Source organism: Echinops telfairi, unplaced genomic scaffold (genome assembly GCF_000313985.2).
Source record: "Echinops telfairi isolate 266 unplaced genomic scaffold, ASM31398v2 ScPeMD7_6;HRSCAF=24_1, whole genome shotgun sequence".
Lineage (NCBI taxonomy): Eukaryota > Metazoa > Chordata > Mammalia > Afrosoricida > Tenrecidae > Echinops > Echinops telfairi.
Genome location: NW_022103903.1, coordinates 20,246,237 through 20,264,763, shown reverse-complemented (window position 1 = coordinate 20,264,763; position 18,527 = coordinate 20,246,237). Strand labels below are relative to the sequence as shown.

The 18,527-nt window shown below is 43.9% G+C and overlaps 1 protein-coding gene and 1 pseudogene across 8 annotated transcripts in view; both read right to left on the bottom strand.

Annotated features, from left to right (window-relative positions):
* The window catches only part of ST3GAL6 (ST3 beta-galactoside alpha-2,3-sialyltransferase 6), a 112,840-nt gene that overhangs the window by 6,423 nt on the left and 87,890 nt on the right, over positions 1-18,527 (bottom strand). For 7 of the 8 annotated variants that reach the window (XM_045286224.1, XM_045286225.1, XM_004716752.3 and 4 more), the window contains 3 exons: positions 3,507-3,602; positions 510-696; positions 251-385 (listed from right to left, as the gene is read on the bottom strand). In XM_045286224.1, the coding sequence (XP_045142159.1) occupies positions 251-385; positions 510-696; positions 3,507-3,602 (418 nt within the window). Of the gene's footprint in view, positions 1-250; positions 386-509; positions 697-3,506; positions 3,603-6,304; positions 6,325-18,527 lie in introns of those variants that run through there. The other variant, XM_045286229.1, reaches the window with a different exon arrangement.
* Positions 7,825-18,527, bottom strand: part of LOC123521245 — a 23,606-nt pseudogene continuing 12,903 nt past the window's right edge.

Genomic DNA, 18,527 nt, shown 5'->3' with positions numbered 1-18,527 from the left:
GCTCCCCAACAGGAAGGCAGGTCAGCTGCAGAATTTGTGTGGGCCCCTCCCAAGAGCAGGGAAAGAGAATTCTCCACTTGAGGTTATTTTCCTTGCAACCCATAAAATCATACTCTCCAGAGCTGACTCACTCAGTAACTCAACAGCCACCCGCAGGAATGGGGACTTTCATGCAGTGCTGGGAGCCCAGGAGACCCTCTTCCTACCCCTGTGAGATCGTCACTATGAAACCTCAAAGAGCCATACATACCACGTTTCTGGGAAACACTTCTGGGAATTTAAGCAGGTTGTAAGCTGTTCTGATAATGTAAGGATCTAGTATTCGGATTTGATAAGGCTTATAGATCAGCTGTAAGGCTGGTTTCTTCCAAAAACCTTTGCTGTTCTGAAATAAAGTAACAATAAAGAAGATAGTACATTGCGATTTGTTCATTTCTTAGGGGGGGTAGGGAGAGGAGGGCTGAAGGCACGGAAAAATTAACTGAAGGCAGGTTAATTTTCCAACTTACTATTTTGCCACCTATCAATAATTCCGACAGCCATTTTAAATCAAGTGGCTTAAAGGCAGTGAGAATCGCCGTCACATTGGGTTCATAGTGAATGGGATCTGAAAAAACGGATTCTGGATAAAAAAGTCGAAAAGTTGTCCTTCTTCCAACTTCCTTTTCATATCCTAAAACAGGACCATTATTCATCCTGTGGACAGTGAAACACACAAGAGTGCAGACCAGATGTAGTAGCAGTCATTGCCATCATCACTCGAATAGGGTTCCATGGAACAGACCAATGTCAACCATTTTTTTTCTGTGCTTGAAGCCACAAAGCGATTGGGCAATCTTTTTCAAATATTGACCAGTGTGAACATTCCATTTCATGAAATAGTTGCTTGGATCAAAGGCAGAGAAATTCTTTTGTATTAAAAAAAGCTAATTGTGGAAATAGTGTTGATTCAGTTCTTTCAGGAAACGGAAGATTTAAAAAACAATAGATGCACAGGATCCTGAAGTTGAAGCGAAACAGACAAACCGCCTGGGGCTAGGAAGCCCACACTTGCTTCAGGTGCGACATTACTGTTGTAACACATAGACGGGTGCACAGCTGACCAAAGGGCATAAAGAAAACACCATGGAGGTGATTTGAAGCTGATGGAAATGCTTGTACTCCAAAGTAAAATAACAATATAAATTGGCCTGTCTTGAGCCTGAGTACAGCAAATGGAAGTCTACTGTTAGGGGCCCACAAAGAGCTAGTGTGTGCTCAAAGCCAAAGTTAGACAGGCACCATTTCTCCGCACACCAAGAAAGCTTGCTTTTAAAAAGGAATGCTTTGTTTCTAAAACAGGGTCCCCTAGAAAGATAAATACTGTTTTATCCTTTGTCACTGACTGTAATTTAAGACAGTTGTCATCACACTTGAAATGATTTCCGTAATGTAATGCCACCAGGGGTTAGTTTTCTCACAAGGGCTTACTGTGTTTCTTAAGTGAAAAGATTTTTGGCAATTGTGGGTAAAGGAATTTGTGATTGCTTCAAAATTGTTTTTTATTGAAATGATCACCACTCCCTCCAAATGGATAGTAAACAGCCAACACCGGTCCTGGCTAAGGGTCTTGTTAGGTTGAGACTCTTAGCAGCGGGGAACCCAGTAGGCTCTCTCTCCCCAGTTCACCCTCAGTACTGCCAGACGGTCTAAATGTACTGTCCCAGTGGGCTAGCCTGTATGCATCTGTCCATAACACTCCCGATCTAGACACTTCTGCAGATGGGGACCTTGCCTCACACTTGGACGGTGACAACAGAGAAGCACTGCATCTGGGGGACTCTTGCTAATTGTACCCACAATCCTTGCTTTCCTTCCTTTCCCTTACACAGGATCCACCACACTGGTGCTCTGGACCCCACCATGCCCTTCTCGATACCAGACCCAGCTTGACTCATTTCCTGACTTTCCCAAGAAACAAAATCATTTTTCTTCCCTTGTTCAGTCTCCAGACAACATCTCACTTCTCCAATTCACAGCACCCTTTCTCAAGAGTTGCCTCGACCAGTTTTTCCACTTCCTCCCCTAGCATTCTTCCACTTGCTCCGCTTGGCCTTCTCCCCACGTTACACCTTGGAGCCTACCTTCATCAGGAACGTTAGTGGCCCGCAGGCTGCTAATCCAAATGGTGACTGACCGCAGTAGCCATGGACATCCTTCCTTCAGCCCTTACTTGGTCCTAAGCCATTTTGCCCTCTTAGTTTCTGTACTTCCTTTCTGATTTTTTTTCCTTCAGCACAGGTGGATCCTCTCCATCTCTTTCACTCACACTTTTTTCTCCCTTTGCTCAGCCTTTGAGTTTGGAATGCTCCAAGCACTAGGCCCTCTTCCCTCGTGGAGTCTCTCCGTGGGAAACGTCAACTAGTTCTCTGGTTTCAATTACGAGTCTATATCCACCCAGCAGCAGTGGGGTCTTGTTCGTCATAGGCTGTTGGCCAGCCAGATTTGACCTGGCTTATCCACCCGACAGCTTAATCTATATATTTCAAGTGTAATAGTTAGTAAGTACTTAACATGTTCCCAGAGAATTTGTGAGTCCTCCACACCTGCTCCAGTCCATCGTTTTCAGCTTTGTGAATGGAACCCCCTCTCCAGCCAATCCATTCAACAAAAATTCCAAAGAAAAGGCATCCTGGTTCATTATTCCCACACTCCTTACATCGACTGCGTCAAGACATCCCATTGACTATGTCTCACACATCCCCAGTCTGTCCACACATGTCCTCTGCTGGGAGAAGCCACTGTCATTTCCCACCTGAACACAGCGCCCTAACTGGCCTTATTTCCCTCTTGGTCCCTCATGGTCTAGTCAAAATCCGAATATTTCAAAGACACAAACCAGGTCCCATTTCTCACTGGCTGAGAAAATCTTCACCTGCACTGTACTACACCTGAAAGAAAACCCAACGTCTCATGCTGACTTACAAAGCACGACACACCTGCTCCTGGCCCATCTGTTGAGCATCAGAGAGCTCTGCTCTGCACACCTGCCTTCCTCCTACCTCGATGGTTTGTTTCCAGGACCACGGTCTTAGCAGCTACCTTAAGCATTCACTCTGGCTGGACTGCTCGCTAACCTTCATGTCGCTGGGACAGTCTGACTATTTGGGTCCTATTTCCATGTCTCCTCAAAGTGGTCATCCACACTGGCCACAGCTCCTCCTCCAGCACATCATTAAAAAAAACAAACATGATGTTTGTTACTACACAGCATCTTGTTTATCACTTTGCCTTCCGTTTGAATGAAGCTTGATGAGGGATGTAGTCACTAGACCTAGTATATTAAGGGAGCTTAATAAGTGTTTGTTGAATAAATGAGCTGCAGCCAATAATTGAGCGAAACTGTTGTGTTATAAAGTACGTTAGCAAATGTCAGCAACCCTTCTTCCTTTTCAATTACAGCTATACTACAGCAGGAAATCATGTTTTGAAACAATTCTAGCTTAAGAAATGAGAAACACCCTTACCTTATTATTACATCATAGGAGTCGATTTTTTCCCCTAGCATCGTATTCTTTAAAATTCCTCCATTCCCCACCACCACACACCTTTTACATGGCACGCTGTCGGATAAACAAACAAGGTAGGGATTGAGTCAGATTTCACAAAACAAGGTCATTCTCAGAACGCCATTCATTCCGGAGCCTGAGGCCCAATTTCGTTTTGTGGCCCAAGTTGAAAAAGCACTGTTGTCTAGGTATGTATCAAATTCAAGATACACGAGTTACCATTCCACAGCAGTGAGAGTATAATCACCCCCACCAGTGACTTGAACATTCTTTCATTTGCATAGCCAGCCACTGAGATAAGGAAGCATGTTTAACCCCATTTTACGTTTTACAAATGACAAAAGAAATGCAGAACACTTAAGGTAACACTTTCTAAGTCATTACTCCAAGAAGACAGGTAGGAGGGACTATAGATCTAGAACTCTGACCCAAAAAAGCCCACCTTTTGTCACAGAATTCTGCATGCTGATATTGCTACAAGGATGTCTTATATGTGTGCCACTCGTTCTCTGAGATTCTGTAGCATCCTTACAGTGTGGGTCCAGATAGTTGGAATCTGGTAGAGGAAGGACCACTTCCTTGTTCCATGTGTGTGCCCACTTCAATTCCACGAACCTGGACTAGTCTGTGGAACAGGTCCAGTACAAACCAACATTTCCCTTATGTACCCAACAGAGCGCTTTAAGGTAGGGCTTAAAGATGGAGTTCCTCTTGCTGGCTGTGATCAGCATAGAACCATGTGCACATCGCCTCTCAGCTCTTAACACATTTTAACACATTTAAATTGGCGGCTCTTAGCTCTCAAATATTAAAAAACACAGGCCTCAATCCATGGCTGCTTTCAGGTACTAGAGGGGAAAGGGCATGCTCAATACCCAAAATTTCACCCCCCAGACATGTCACTGTGTTCTAGAAAGGTTTTTTGTTGTTCGTTAAATGGGGCTTTTAACAGAAATGTGGGTGAAGGAAGATAGTGTAAGATATGAAAACAATAATTTATCAAGGGTCACGAGGGTAGGAGGGAGGGGGAAAAAAGAGGAGCTGATACCAAGGCTCAAATAGAAAGCAAATGTTTAGAATATGATGGCAACATATGTACAAATGTGCTTGATACAATTGATTTATGGATTGTTATGAGAACTATAACAGCCCCTGGTAGAATGATTTATATATATAAAATGCAATCTTTTTCATGGAAAAGTAAATAAATGGGGGTTTTGCTTTGCTTTTGCTTTTAGAAATTAACACATTTGTAAATGTTTTTATATGGCAAAAACATACTCTGCCATCAATCCCCATTTGACTCATAGGTACCTTAAAGGACAGAGTAGAACTAACTACCCCTATGGATTTCCCTGACTTTTTAACTCTTTACTGAGAAGAAAGCCCCACATTTCTCCTGAGAAGCAGCTGGTGGTTTTGAACTACTGACCTTGCAGTTAGCAGTCCACTGGGTAACAACCACTATGCCACCCGGGTGCCTTTTAAAATTCCAACTCCAAACAGTCAACTTTATCAAATGCTCTTTGCTTTAGGACCAGCCAGCATGATTGAGATTTGAGCATTGGTGAACATTCAAAACCTTACAGGGCAGTGCTTCTCTACCTTCCTAATGTCATGACCCTTTAATACAGTTCTTCATGTTGTGGTGACCCCCAGCCATAAAATTATTTTTGTTGCTAATTCATCACTGTAATTTTGCTACTGTTATGAATCATAATTAAATATCTGATATGCAGGATGTATTAGGCGACCCCTGTGAAAGGCTCATTCGACTCTCAAAGGGGTCATGACCCACAGGTTGAGAACTGCTGCTTTAGGGTATATTACCAGTTTCCTCACCAGATCCGGTCCATAAACTACAGCAGAGGCAATATCTGCATGCACAGCTTGCCTTGCCTTTCAGTACCTCGGGGACAGGCTAATGAAAACCAGAAGCTTGACTTCCATCTCCTCCCCCAAAATGTGAAGCTAGGTCGGGCCCTGGGGAGGGGGTGGTTAGCAGCAACTCCACTGCTGCCAGGTAACCAGATGGGGGTAGATGTGGAATATCTGTAAGTATGAAACCTGCTGGTAACTGGTCCAAGAACACCTGTTCTAAAACTCCTCTCAAATGAAGGCTGGTGGCCTGTTCCATGTCAAGGGAAGAGATGGCCTTGCCCTGTGCTCAGGGGCCCCAGGATCCATTCTGGCCCAGGGCCCTAGCCTGATGCCATGTTCTCTGACACAGGGAACCAAATGTGCAAGGGCAGTGCCTCAAGGTTAGGCTACTCCCCTTCCCCAAAGATTTTCAACCTGGGACCCCAACATATACTCCTGACCCACAAACCTAATCTTTGAAATTGACCCCCATAAAGGTAAACTTACTAAGAAGAAAATTAAATTTTCAATAATAAGATACCTTTCAAAAAGCATTGACTAGCTTTTCCTAGTAAGCCTCACAGCCAAGAGGTAATGGGGGGGGGATCCAGAGGCTGTAGGTAAATCTGTTCTAGGGTACCCTACAAAGACTTATCTATAAAGAGGAAGGAATGCTTTCAGCTTAGCCTCTCCAACATTTTCGTGAAGGGACTCCTGTAGTTTTAATCAACGACACAGACATTAGCTCATTCTAGAGATTGCCAAGCACTACTTAAATGGACCCAAAGAGAAAGTGGCTTGTAGTGTTCATGATCCTGGGTTCGCAGCCTGTGAAGCTAGTCAAGTCAGGGAAACACTCCAGTTAAGCCATGGATATGAAACGAGACTGGACTGACCTGCTTCTACAACTGGATGAGCCATTTTCTTGCCATGAACTATGGATAGCCTTGAGAAGAATAGGAATCCCAGAACATGACATTGCTCGCATGGCATAGGGCATACTGCGTGGTTTTAAATCAGGAAAGGTGTGCATCAGGGTTGTATCCTCTCACCATCCTTTTCAATCTGTATGCTGAACAAAGCATCAGAGAAGCTGGATCATATAAAAAGCAGTGCAAGATGGGGATCCGAGGAAAGTTTATTAACAACCTGTGATACCCAGATGACACAACCTTGTTTGCTGAAAGTGAGGAGGGCTTGAAGCACTTACTAATGAAGATCAAGGATTGTAGCCTTCAGTATGGATTACAACTCAATGTGAAAAGACACCCAAATCCTCACAACCAGAACAGTAGGTGACATCATAATGGTGAAAAGGTTGAAATTGTCAAGCATTTTATCATGCTTGGGTCCACAATTAGTGCTCATGGAAGCAGCAGTTGACGGATTCCATTGGTTAAATCTGCTGCCTAAGCTCTCTTTTAGGAAGTGTTGACTTGGAGGACTAAGGTGCACCTGACTCCCAACTGCCACACATGCATGTGAAAGTTGGACATTGACTAAGGAAGCCCGAAGGAGAACTGATGCATTTGAATCATGGTGCTAGCAAAGCACATTGATCAAAAGAACAAACAAATCTGTCTCGGTCGAGGTACAGCCAGAGTGCTTCTTAGAGACTAAGATGGTGAGACTTTGAATCAAGTACTTGAAACATGTTGTCTGGCAAGACCAGTCCCTGGAGAAGAACATCATGCGTGGTGAAGTAGAGGGGTCAGAAAAAAGAGGGAGCCCGTCCATAAAATGGATATCGTGTCCACATCGATGGGGTCAAAGGTAAGAACATGATGAGGGTGGCGGAGGACCTGGCAGTGTTTTGTTCTGTTGTACATAAGGTAGTTATGAGTGGGCACCAACTCGACAGCACCTACCAACAATCATGGCATGAGGCTATACTAGGAATACGAAAATGTTATCCCCAATAGATCAAATATTTGTGAGAGAGAAGCGTCTGGGCTACCGTACATATCATACTTTGCAACAATTGTGTTGGAATGAAAAGCTGCTCGACAGTCCTTTTGTTAGAGAAAACAGTGAAAGAAAGTGATGAGTGTAAGGTTTTTAGGGTACCCCTCATGTACACCACATACAGGACCTGAACACTGTTGCTTATGCCCAAAAGAAAGCCTATATCTTACAGCGTTAGCGCTGATGTTGCTGACAAGGAAACCCAGGCTTATGCTGAATTACATACAATGCCAACTGACAATGCAACCCGGAGTGGATTAGGAAAAAAATTGGAACCGAAAACTTGGAAACAAAAACATATGGGCAGCTAATCAGGAAGCTGGAGGCCTGGAGGCCCTACTTCTGTAGAATTACTCGTGCCAAAAGAACCAGCCCTGCTGCTCCCATCCAAAGAGATCATTCCATGTTTGTAAGCCATCTTTGCTAAACCATTATTCTTTTTTTTTTTTTTTTTTACTATTATAAAAGTTTATTTAACCAAAAAAATTGAACGTGAAAAATGTACATAGCCTCATTTTTACACTGTAGTAAAGCGGGGTGCGTAGAAACAACTGATGTAGATAGAATGTTGAATGTAGCTATCATACTCGCTCCAAGGCTTCTAACATGATGATACTATTGCCTCATCACCACCATTCCAATATTGTTCTGTTGTCCACTAGTTGCCATCTCCACACATTCATCTATCACAAGATTCATAAAGGGATCAAATCCTCGAAGTATCCCTTGGACATGCCTGCCACCATTTAATTTCAATGATAACTTCTTGTCCATAAATTTTTTCAACTCGGGCGGATGAGCCTTGCTCATTGTGTCTTCTCTGGAGGGTCAGCGCTGCCTTGAAACAGAATTCGCGGCTCCTCTCACGCTCCCGCGGTCGGTCTGCGTCTTGGCGTCTCACCATTATTCTTTCCACACCTATCAGATGAGATTAACCCAGCTGAGTTTAAGTGGTTTCTGTCTCAGATGTTGCCTGGGGCAGCACCTGGAGCATTGTCTAGGGCAGGGGTTTGCAAACTAGTTTGAGAGTCATGTGTGCCTCTTTTGGTATACAAGAGCGTACCAAAAAAAAAAAAAAAATCCAGAATTGCGCAGGCGGAGTGGAGCTTTCTAGTACACATTTTTCCCCTGCAAATAAGTATCTAGCAACTAACACTGAGTTAGTGCACCCAGTGGCATCACCCGGGAAGGTTCTCTCTGGTCACACTGAATTTTTTCATAAAAGAAGTTGGCTTGAACTTTGATTTTTATGATGGCCAATTTAAGAGCTCATATGTGGCTGTGAAATTCTGTTTCCTGCTCTGGGGAAAAAATGCCGTAGAATCTATTATGATGTTGAACACAGCTTACAAGGACAGTGCTATGGGAAAAAAACCCAAATGCACAAGTGGTTTCAAAAAAGGTGAAATATTCATTGATGACAAACCTCATCTGCATGCCCATCGACTTCCTGAATGGACAAAAATGTCCACTCATAGTGCATTTGGAGTTCATTTCACCAGGTCAGAATGTTAATCAAGCTTTCTATTAGAGGTTCTGAAAAGACTGTGTAACAGTGTGCAACAAAAAATGCCAGACTTGTGCCAGATGGGGCACTGGTTTTGCCACCACGGCAATGTACCTGCCTATGCTGTTATCTCAGTGTGCTAGTTTTTGGCAAAAAAATAAAGCATGATTCTCTTGCACCTTACTCGCCTGACCTCGCTCCATGCGACTTCTTTTTCCCGTGAATGAAGAGGGACACGGAAGCACAGTGATTTGTCAACATAGACGAGGTGAAGAAAAAAACGAGGGATGCGGCTATCAGCCATCCAAACAAATGAGTTTGAAAAATCTTTCCTAGATTCTCAGATTTGACAAATGTATTAAGTGTAATGGAGAAGGTGATAGGGTTGTTTTGTTAAAAAAAATTATAATTCAAAAAAAAGAAAGTAAAAATATGCTTAAATACATAGCTTTGAGAAAAAAAATTAGTTGGTTTTTTTTTTTTTGGTACCCCCTCGTACGTGGCTCTGAAATAAAACTGAGAAATTTCAAAGGATATTATTCCGATAATGGTGATTTCATTTGTAAAAAGACATTTATGACTCCTGAGTAATTTTTAAATTGTTGTGAGGGCCAGGATTGGATCTTCCATCTCAAAAGTGCTGACTCCCGGTGTAGGACATTATCTGAAGCACATGCTTTATAAGCCGTCTCTGAATGTACCTATGACACACTCCTCCCACCACAAATTCAGCTTCTATAACTGGACTTAAGTTCCAAAAGAGGTAAAGCAAAAGTGTCACCCATAAAGAAGTATCCTACACTCTAGAAGAACTGCTTCATTTTTCTAAGCTAGATAAACAGAAACTTGGGGTATGTTCATGGGGACTTCATATTAAAGGTATGAAATAATGGTTCAAGAAACAGAGATGGGTCAGTCTGAGTTTATTGATTTAGCAACACTCTTTGATTAAAGGTTCCATTTGAGAGGTTCCAAAATGATCTAATCATTTATTTACTGTTTCCCTGAAGCCGGGCTCACCAGATGACCTACAATCAGTCAGGCTGAAGTGCCAGACCTCCCTGGTATAGTGCCATGGAAGGTAGCCGGGGCTTAGGGAAATAGGCATGTGAGAGTGGATTTATCAGGCTGAACTCACAGGTTCACTCCTGGAGTGCCCAGAGGACAAGTGTGTGAAGGGGACTCCAGCAGCCTGTGAAGGTGCACTGTCCTAAATGAATTAAAATGAATTAAAATCCATTTTCCTACAATGGGAATGACTAGCACATACTCAACAAGGTTAGTGTGATTCCTGCATGCATAGCAGAGTTGCAGCAATAATCACAAGTCTGAGTCTTAAGGACATTTGCCCGCGGCTAGTCATTGTGTCCCTAGGCTGGAAATAAATGGGAAGCCTAATCATTTACTTCAACTATACCAGCAAAAGAATGTTCGGTCATCTGAATGCCTTTCTTACCCAAATTTTCAAAATAGAAAACTATGGTCACACAATGAATCCCCAGACTTAAACTAATTTAACATCCACACCCTTTGAATGAAGGGTAGACTGGGTCCCCTTTGGGAAGAGCCTCATGATACTGCCAAAAATGTATACTGTTAATTTTTCTCCCACCCTTTCTAAATGGGCCTACAGCCATTTTTACAAGAGCGATTGTCCACTGGGGAAAAGGAAATTAAAATTAGACTTTTGGGGACATTGGCTTGGAATAGATACTAATTACAAGGACCCAAAATGTCACCATAACCTACCAGAATAGGGGTGCAGGAAGTCAGGCTATTAACAAAATCTTAGCTCAAGTCGATCTCCCAGTGGGACCCAAATCCACTGTGCAGTAATTCACCCCATACTAGAATGTATCGTTGGAATACACACGTGCATGGGTAGATTCCTGACATGTGGAATAAGGACTAATTATGGTCTGAAAAAACAACAGTGGAAGCCATTAGTACTACCCTCACCTAGGAAAACAGTAAAGCAAACGCTATACCACATTCTTGGAGGGGTTCAAGCCATGAGTACCACCATCAAGGACTTGAAGGATGTAGTTCCCACCACATCCCCATTCAACTCACTCACACACTCACTTGTGTCTGGATCAGCATCCATCCTGACATTGGTCCACCAATCTGGGACTTGCGAGGCTCCACAACTACATGGGCCATTTCCTTGAAATAAATCTCTCTCTATTTAGTTGTATGCTTCCCTGGTTTTACTCCTGGAGACAACCCAAGCTAAAGCACGCATCCTTTGAACTTGGAACGGAAACAATTTCTGGAGGTCCTCTTTCATCCAAATAATAGATTGACCTATAAAATAACCACTATCACCCCTGGGTACAGTACTCCCTTACACCATCAACTACATCAACCCAAATGGTCATCCATTACTCAAACGCAAAGAAGAGACGGCAAGGAAGGGAAGCGAAGCTAGTGGAAACAGAAGAGAAAGAAAATGAGAATACCGAGACACTGGGAACTGTACTGGTACCTAACAGTTCATTCAGAAAATGGTTCATGGGAGCCTTCATTTGCAGTTTCATCTAAAACATAATAAAATAGTATGTAGGAAAAGAGCGAGGAGATGGCAACACTACACGTTTAAGAATTTCACTTTCTGTTTTCTTCTGTTTGGGGTTAGGGAAGAGTGTGCGGTGGCCAGGAGGTAAGCCCCTTAATTGTACGTAGGAAAAGCTTGTTAAGACCTTTGAAAGAAATCTTGCCCATGAAAATCCACTTTTTTCCTGGTAAGTGGTACTCCAAAGGCCATCCTTGTTTCCCCCAAGGATTATGTATGAGGGGGGATGTCAAAAAGTGTGTGAAAAAATTCCATTACTTTTCCTTTCATTTTTTCACAAATAGTTTGGCATCCCCTCCTCTAGCACCAGTAGCTCTTTGGAGGTGTGCCTAGGCCGCTTTGGCAAGAGCTTCTCATCTGTAGCAGCACTCACTGTGCCCCCAGAGCTCTGGGCAACCCCACAGCGTCACTTCCCTCTCTCCTCAGCAGGGACCTATGGCCTCTGAAGTAACCATCCATCCCTTGGTGGGCTTTATCCATTTGGTCTGGTTTCCCCGCTTCCCGTGCTCCCTGGGTTTCCACTGTCGTTTTGGTGATCATATAATTTCAACATCTTTAATTAATTCACTGATGCACAAAGAGTGTAAGTCATTAGGAATTCCATTAAAATCAGAGGCACTGCCATGAAGCCAATTCCAACTCAGAGTGACCGTGGAGAACAGAAGAGTACTGTTCCCTTTGGAGTTCTGCAGCTGTAAATCTTTAGGGAAGCAGATAGCCTCACCTTTCTCCCAACCATCGGCCAGAGAATTTAAAACTGTTCATCTTGCAGTTAGCAGCCCAATAGGAACCCAGAATTCGAAGAGGGCTCCAAGGAGCTCATTGCCTGGAGTAAAACTGCCCTGGTGGGGTTTTAAGGCTGCAAGTTTTCACAGGAGCTGACAGCCCCAGGGAGAGGGTGGAGAGTGTAACTTTGAAGTTAATCTCCTAGGTCACCAGTGCTCCTGGCAGTTCCTAGAAGGCAAGAAGAGTGGCCTTTATGACATCCCCCAACTCAAATACTTGCTGAGGCAGTGGCTGTGGGTTTTGGAAGGCATCTGGTCTGGCCTGCTGTGTGGGGCGGGCCATCCTCCTCCTTGGTTTCTAGAGAAGCAGCTTACCTACTCTGGAAGCAGCTAGGGGAAGGCGCGTGCTTCCACCTGCTCACCCAGAAAACAACCCCACAGGATCTGGACCTGTTCATAGAAAATCAGGAAAGTTGCTGAAGCAGTAGTGGGGAGAGGTTACACTTCCCCCACACAAAGGGCATGCTGCTCATAAAGCCAGACCGAGCCAGGAGAGCTGCCATCCTCCGCAGTGGGAAAGGTCAACCTCATAAACACAGGGGAAGAAAATTGGAGGTAACTCTCTCAGTCTGTGATGTGTCCTCTGGGTGCGTTTGACATTCATTTTCTCTTAGAGCAGCATCATACACCTGAAAACATAGTTCACCCTCCCTAAGTTGTATTTCCAACATCGTTACCCCATGGGCCTTGCTAGTAGAAAACCCTTCTTTAGAAAGCTTGTGCTGGTTAGCCGTTGCGTTGCCCTCAACTAATGACTGGTCTGTAGATGGTCACATCCACATGATCCATTTCTGGGCAAAAAAGTAAGGAAGCCCTGGTGGCATAGTGATGAAGTGTTCAGTTACCAATGAAAGGTTTGTGGTTCAAACGCTCCATGGGAAAAAGATGTGGCCGTCTGTTTCTATTAAGACATGCTGCTGTACCACAGTTTCACACTGTTATATACACAGACCTGCAATAATGGCTATCAACAAGCAGATGTGTGGATGGACACGTGAGAGGGAGAGTAGAATTACACACACACAGGTTTGATAGAGGGTATTTGTACATGGGGATTTATCTTTGCTGCAACTGTATCTACAAACGTGGTGAGCATGCCGGAGGAAAAGATAAGAAAACTTGTTAGACATGACCAACCACTTTGAGGGAATGAGTCACTACCTAGAGCCTCAGGACCACGGTCTCAGGGAACACCATCGTCAATTGGTATAAAGAAGGTTGACAAAGACAATGCTCTACAATCTCTCATGGTGAGCAGCAACTGGGGTCTCAGAGCTCCTGAGCAGCCATCTAAAGTGCAACTATTGGTCTCTCCTCATCTGGAAGACAAAAGAGGGATGAAAACAGAAAGACACGTGGAAACCATCAACTCAATGAGCTAGCGGACTATCTCAACTTCACCCTATAAACTTGAACTTGGTGGTGCCTGACTCTCACTACCAGCTGCTCTCCAAGGACCACAAGAGAAGGCATTGCGTAGAGTGGGAGAAAGATGTGGAATACAACTCGCAATTACAAAAGAGACCAGGTTTTCTGGTAGAACCCCTTCATCAGTTTTTCAGGTCTAGAATTGAACTCACCGCCATGGCTTCCTTTTCAGCCAAACAATAGACACATCTGTAAGGCAGTACAATAACACCAGTGAGGTCCACAACCCTTAGAATAATCAACCATTTGAGATCAAAAGACCAGGATCTACTCAAGGACCATGTTCAGAAGGGTTAGAAACAGAGGAAGAAGACAAACAGGAAACAGAAAGGAGTTGGATTCAGTGATGGTACACTGAGAGGATGGCAGTCAATGAGATGAAACAAAGTATGCATGCATTATTGAATGGGAAACTGATGATCTGCTCTGTAAACTTTCACCAAACTCTCAATAAAAAACAATTCTTTAAGAGTTGAGTAAAATTATCTCATCAACTAAGGGTAACATTATTTGAAGCTAAATCTCAATATCTATCCTTTATGTAGACTTAAAAAAAAAAAGATTTGCACTCTTGGAAAGCCCATGGGGCAAAGTTCTGCTCTGGCGATCTGCTTCCAAAGGGCCACAGTCTTGACAGCGTATGGAGAAATACTACTCCGGAACATACAGCGTATTCATGTCAGACAGACTCAATGGCAACGTCTATTTTTTTTAATGGTGTGAATAAAACATTTTTTAATTACTAAGCAGAGTTGTATCCTTGCAACAGCAGAGAAAAACTGAAAGATCCACAGGGAAGTTGCTCAGGGTTCCTGACACCACCAAGGCTTGGATGGCATCTGGCACCTGCCCACTGTCCCACTTCAGGAAGCCCCATTCAGAGTGACAGCTTAGGGATGGCGCCTGTGGAGCTGTGCAAACCACTCTTGATGCCATCATACGCTGTCAGCTGGTAACACAACCCTACAGATGTGAAACCACAAATGTGTTGCTAAGGGAGACAAATATCCTTGTTTTTTAAGCCGCCCTTAGGAGTACTATAAAGACTCCCTAGTAGTGAAATGGTTACAGCAGTGGTTCTCAACCTGTGGGTTGCGACCCCTTTGAGGGTTGAATGACCCTTTCACAGGGGTTGTCTGATTCATAACAGTAGCAAAATTACACTTAGGAAGTAGCAAAGAAAATAATTTTATGGTGGGGGGGTCACCACAACATGAGGAACTGTATGAAAGAGTCGCGGCATTAGGAAGGTTGAGAACCACTGGGTTAGCATTCAATTACTAGCCCCCAAATGTTAGCAGCCTGAAACAGACCCAGCAGGCATTTCTGAAGAATGGTGCAGTGATCTCCGTCCAAAAGTTTAAGCCTTGGAAACTCTATGGAACCATTCTCCTCTGTAGATGTGCAGCCACCCTGAGTCAGCTTGGATTTGACAGCAACTCACCATGAGTCAGCATTGATTTGACAGCAACCAACGGAAAACAAAGATTCATGGCAACTGTACAGAACAGGACAAAACTGCCCGTGTTGGTTTCGGAGACTTTCACTCTTTATAGGAAGAGAAAGCCCCACCTTTCTCCTAAAGAGCAGTGGTTTTGAATTGCTGACTCTGTGGTTAGGAGACCATCTTGTAACCACTATGCCACCACAACAGGAGTACTATTATTTGCAGCCAAAGATGCTAGAATGCTGTGCAACGGACCATTACTGGGGATCTACTAGTTCTCACACCTCCATTCAGCACCTGAGCCCTTGGATGAGTGGCTTAACCTGCTGTTGTTTGGTTTCTTTGTGAAAAGACTCGCTAAGGTCTTCCCTGCTGCTAAGAGGTCGCTGTTACTCTGGGCTGCTGGCACGTGTACATTTCCCCTGGCATGTCTGCCATGGTTTCTGTATCTTGGCCCAACATCTGCATCTAGCAGTTGCTCTGAGATGAGTCGTGCCTGCTCCTGCCTCTTTACCACCAGGGACGGCCTCGATGCAGAATCATGACACACCGCCACTCTACAGAGCTGCTGGCCGAGAAGGCTGCAGTGTAGAGAAACTGTGATTGACAGATAGCAGGATATGGAACAGCGATGCAGCTCTTGATGTCCTGTATCTGGGAAGGAGTCTTTTCAATACATAAACTAACATTCTCTTAAAATATTGAAGGCCGGGGACCTGCCCTGACTGGTAATCTAAGCCCAGCTCTGTTGGTGCCGACATAATGGATTCTGCTTCAGTGATCAACCAGGCAGCTTTTCCTAATCCCCATCAGACAACTGATCTGATCCAGGTGTTTCCTTTTGGTGTGATATTTATGGGCAGCTACTGTGTGGCCAAGAAAAGATTATGGCAAGGAACAACAACAACTATAATCAACACCCCTGCAGTATTAACATGTTCTTCATAAAGTCTGGCATGTTTTCAGAATGTAATGCTGGGGGCTGGGCTGGGCAGCTTGTTTGCCCGTAAGTAGATTCTTTTTTTTCTCTTCCTTGTGTGATGTTTTTATTTTTCTGTTCCATTTTGTTAAGTCATTTTATTGGGGGCCTCATAACATTCCATACATCAATTGTATCAGTATATTTGTACATATATTGCCATCATTTCCAAAACATTTTCCACTTGAGCCCTTGGTATAAGCTCCTCTTTATTTCCCTTTCTCCCCACCCTCCTACCCTCATGTATCCTTGATCAATTATCTATTATTTCATATCTTATACTGTCCATTGTCTTCTTTCACCCACATTTCTGTTATTTATCCCCTCTGGGGGGGGGGGGAACCATATAAATCCAATCTTCTGATGGGTTCCCCCTTTCTCACTCCTCCCCCTACCCTCATGATATCACTACTCCCATTACTGTTCCTGAGGGGTTTATCTGTCCTGAATTCCATGTCGAGAGCTCTTATCTGTACCAGTGTGTGTTCTCTGGGCTAGCCCAGATTTGTAAGTTAGAACTGGGTCATGGTAGAGGAGGGGAGGAAGTATTCAGGAACTAGAGGAATGACGTGTGATTCATCAGGGCTATACTACACCTTGGTTGAATCATCCCTTCCTTATATGGCTTCTGTGGGGGGATATCCAATTATCTACTGATAGGCTTTGGGTCTCCACTCCAAGCCTCCTCCTTCGCATCGGTATAGTTTTTTTTTTTTCTTTTTATCTTTTCATACTTGATGCCTGATCCCGTTGATACCTCAAGATCACACAGGCTGGTTTGCTTCTTCCGTGTGGGCTTATTTGCTTCCCTGCTAGATGGCCACTTGTTTGACTTCAAGCCTTTAAGATCCCTATATCTTTTGATAGCCAGGCACCATCTGCTCTCTTCACTACATTTGCTTATGCACCCATATTGTCTTCAGCAATCGTGTCGGGAAGGTGAGTATCAAAGAGTGCCAGGTTATAAGAAAAAAGTTTTTCTTGTGTTAAGGGAGGCCTGGAGTAGAAGCCTAAAGTCCATCTTCTATCTTAATACTTATCATATAAATATATGTACATTGGCCTCTATCCTTTCCATTATAATTTAATATATTTACATATATACATGCCTATAGCTATACCTCTATAAGTAGCTTTTGACTCTGATTTTTCCCTCTACTTCCTTTCACCTTCCTCCTATTCCACTATCATGCTTACCCTCCATTTGACTCTCATTATTTCCTCTTGGATACATTGATCTTGATCAAGCCCCACTGGGCATTATACGCTCTCCTCGCGTTCAATTGTACATCCCTTGTTGTTCCCTTATCTCTGAGTTTGTTGGCTTCCAGCTCTCATTCCCCACCTCCGCCTCCCCCATATCCCCCTAGAACTGCCAGTCCATAGTTTTCTCCTCGGGATTTTTCATCCTTCCTGTCTTATATAGATAGACATCGGTCAAAATAAAAACAAACAAACAAAATAAACAAGAGGAAAACAAACAAACAAAAACCAATAGATAGTTCCAGATCTGTATGCTGACCCTTATGTACATTTTCTGATCAAGTTTGATGAGGTGCCAAGCCCTGTCCCCCAAGTCAGAAGTCTGTTTTCAGAACTGCTTGGGGACTTGGTTACTTTGCTCCCCTGGCTGCTCAGTTGAACTCCCTTCACATTTCACCCCACTATGCATGGGGCAGACCAGGTACATTTCCACACAAGGTCTCCAGTGTTGTCCCCCATAGCGCTTGGTGTCAGTGCCGTTACGTTGTGTCTCGTGGTGGGGCCAGCCCTACGGTCCTCTCTATGCACTGGCTGCTCGAAGCAGGGGCGTTGTCTCTGGGGCATGGTGGGCCATAATGAGGTACCCTCACTCTCTCTCCCCCATGTGGTCTGGACAGACCAGTGTCTTCCCAGCCTATATCTTCAGTGTTGTCCTCTGTATTGCCTTCTTCTAGGGGAAGAGGTCAAGTAGATTCTTTTGTTGTGATTATTAGTCACAGTTTTGTTGACATAAAATTCACATATTGTATATTTTAATAATTTAATCATATTTAAAAGAGTTGTATAAGCATCACCACAAACGAGTTTAGGACACTTCTCCTTCCATGTACTCATTGTCGTTAGCTCCCATTACCCACCAGCCTTCCTTGCCCTAGGAAACTCTTAATGCAGTTGAGTAAGGAGATTCTTCTTGCTGCTTCTGGCTGTGGGAGATTAAGGAGAATGGAGCAAGTCCAGGACCAGGGACAGCTGGTAGTGGTCAGAGCTATGTGGACAGTCAGGAGCCCCCAAGAAGGAGTCAACCCCAAACTCAAACTCATTGCTATCAAGTTGGTACTGACACTGAGCAACCATAGACTTGAATTCGATCTTGCAAGTCTGGCTAGACCAGAGGAGGTACACTGGTACAGATAGGAACTGAAAATACAGGGAATCCAGGACGGATGAGCC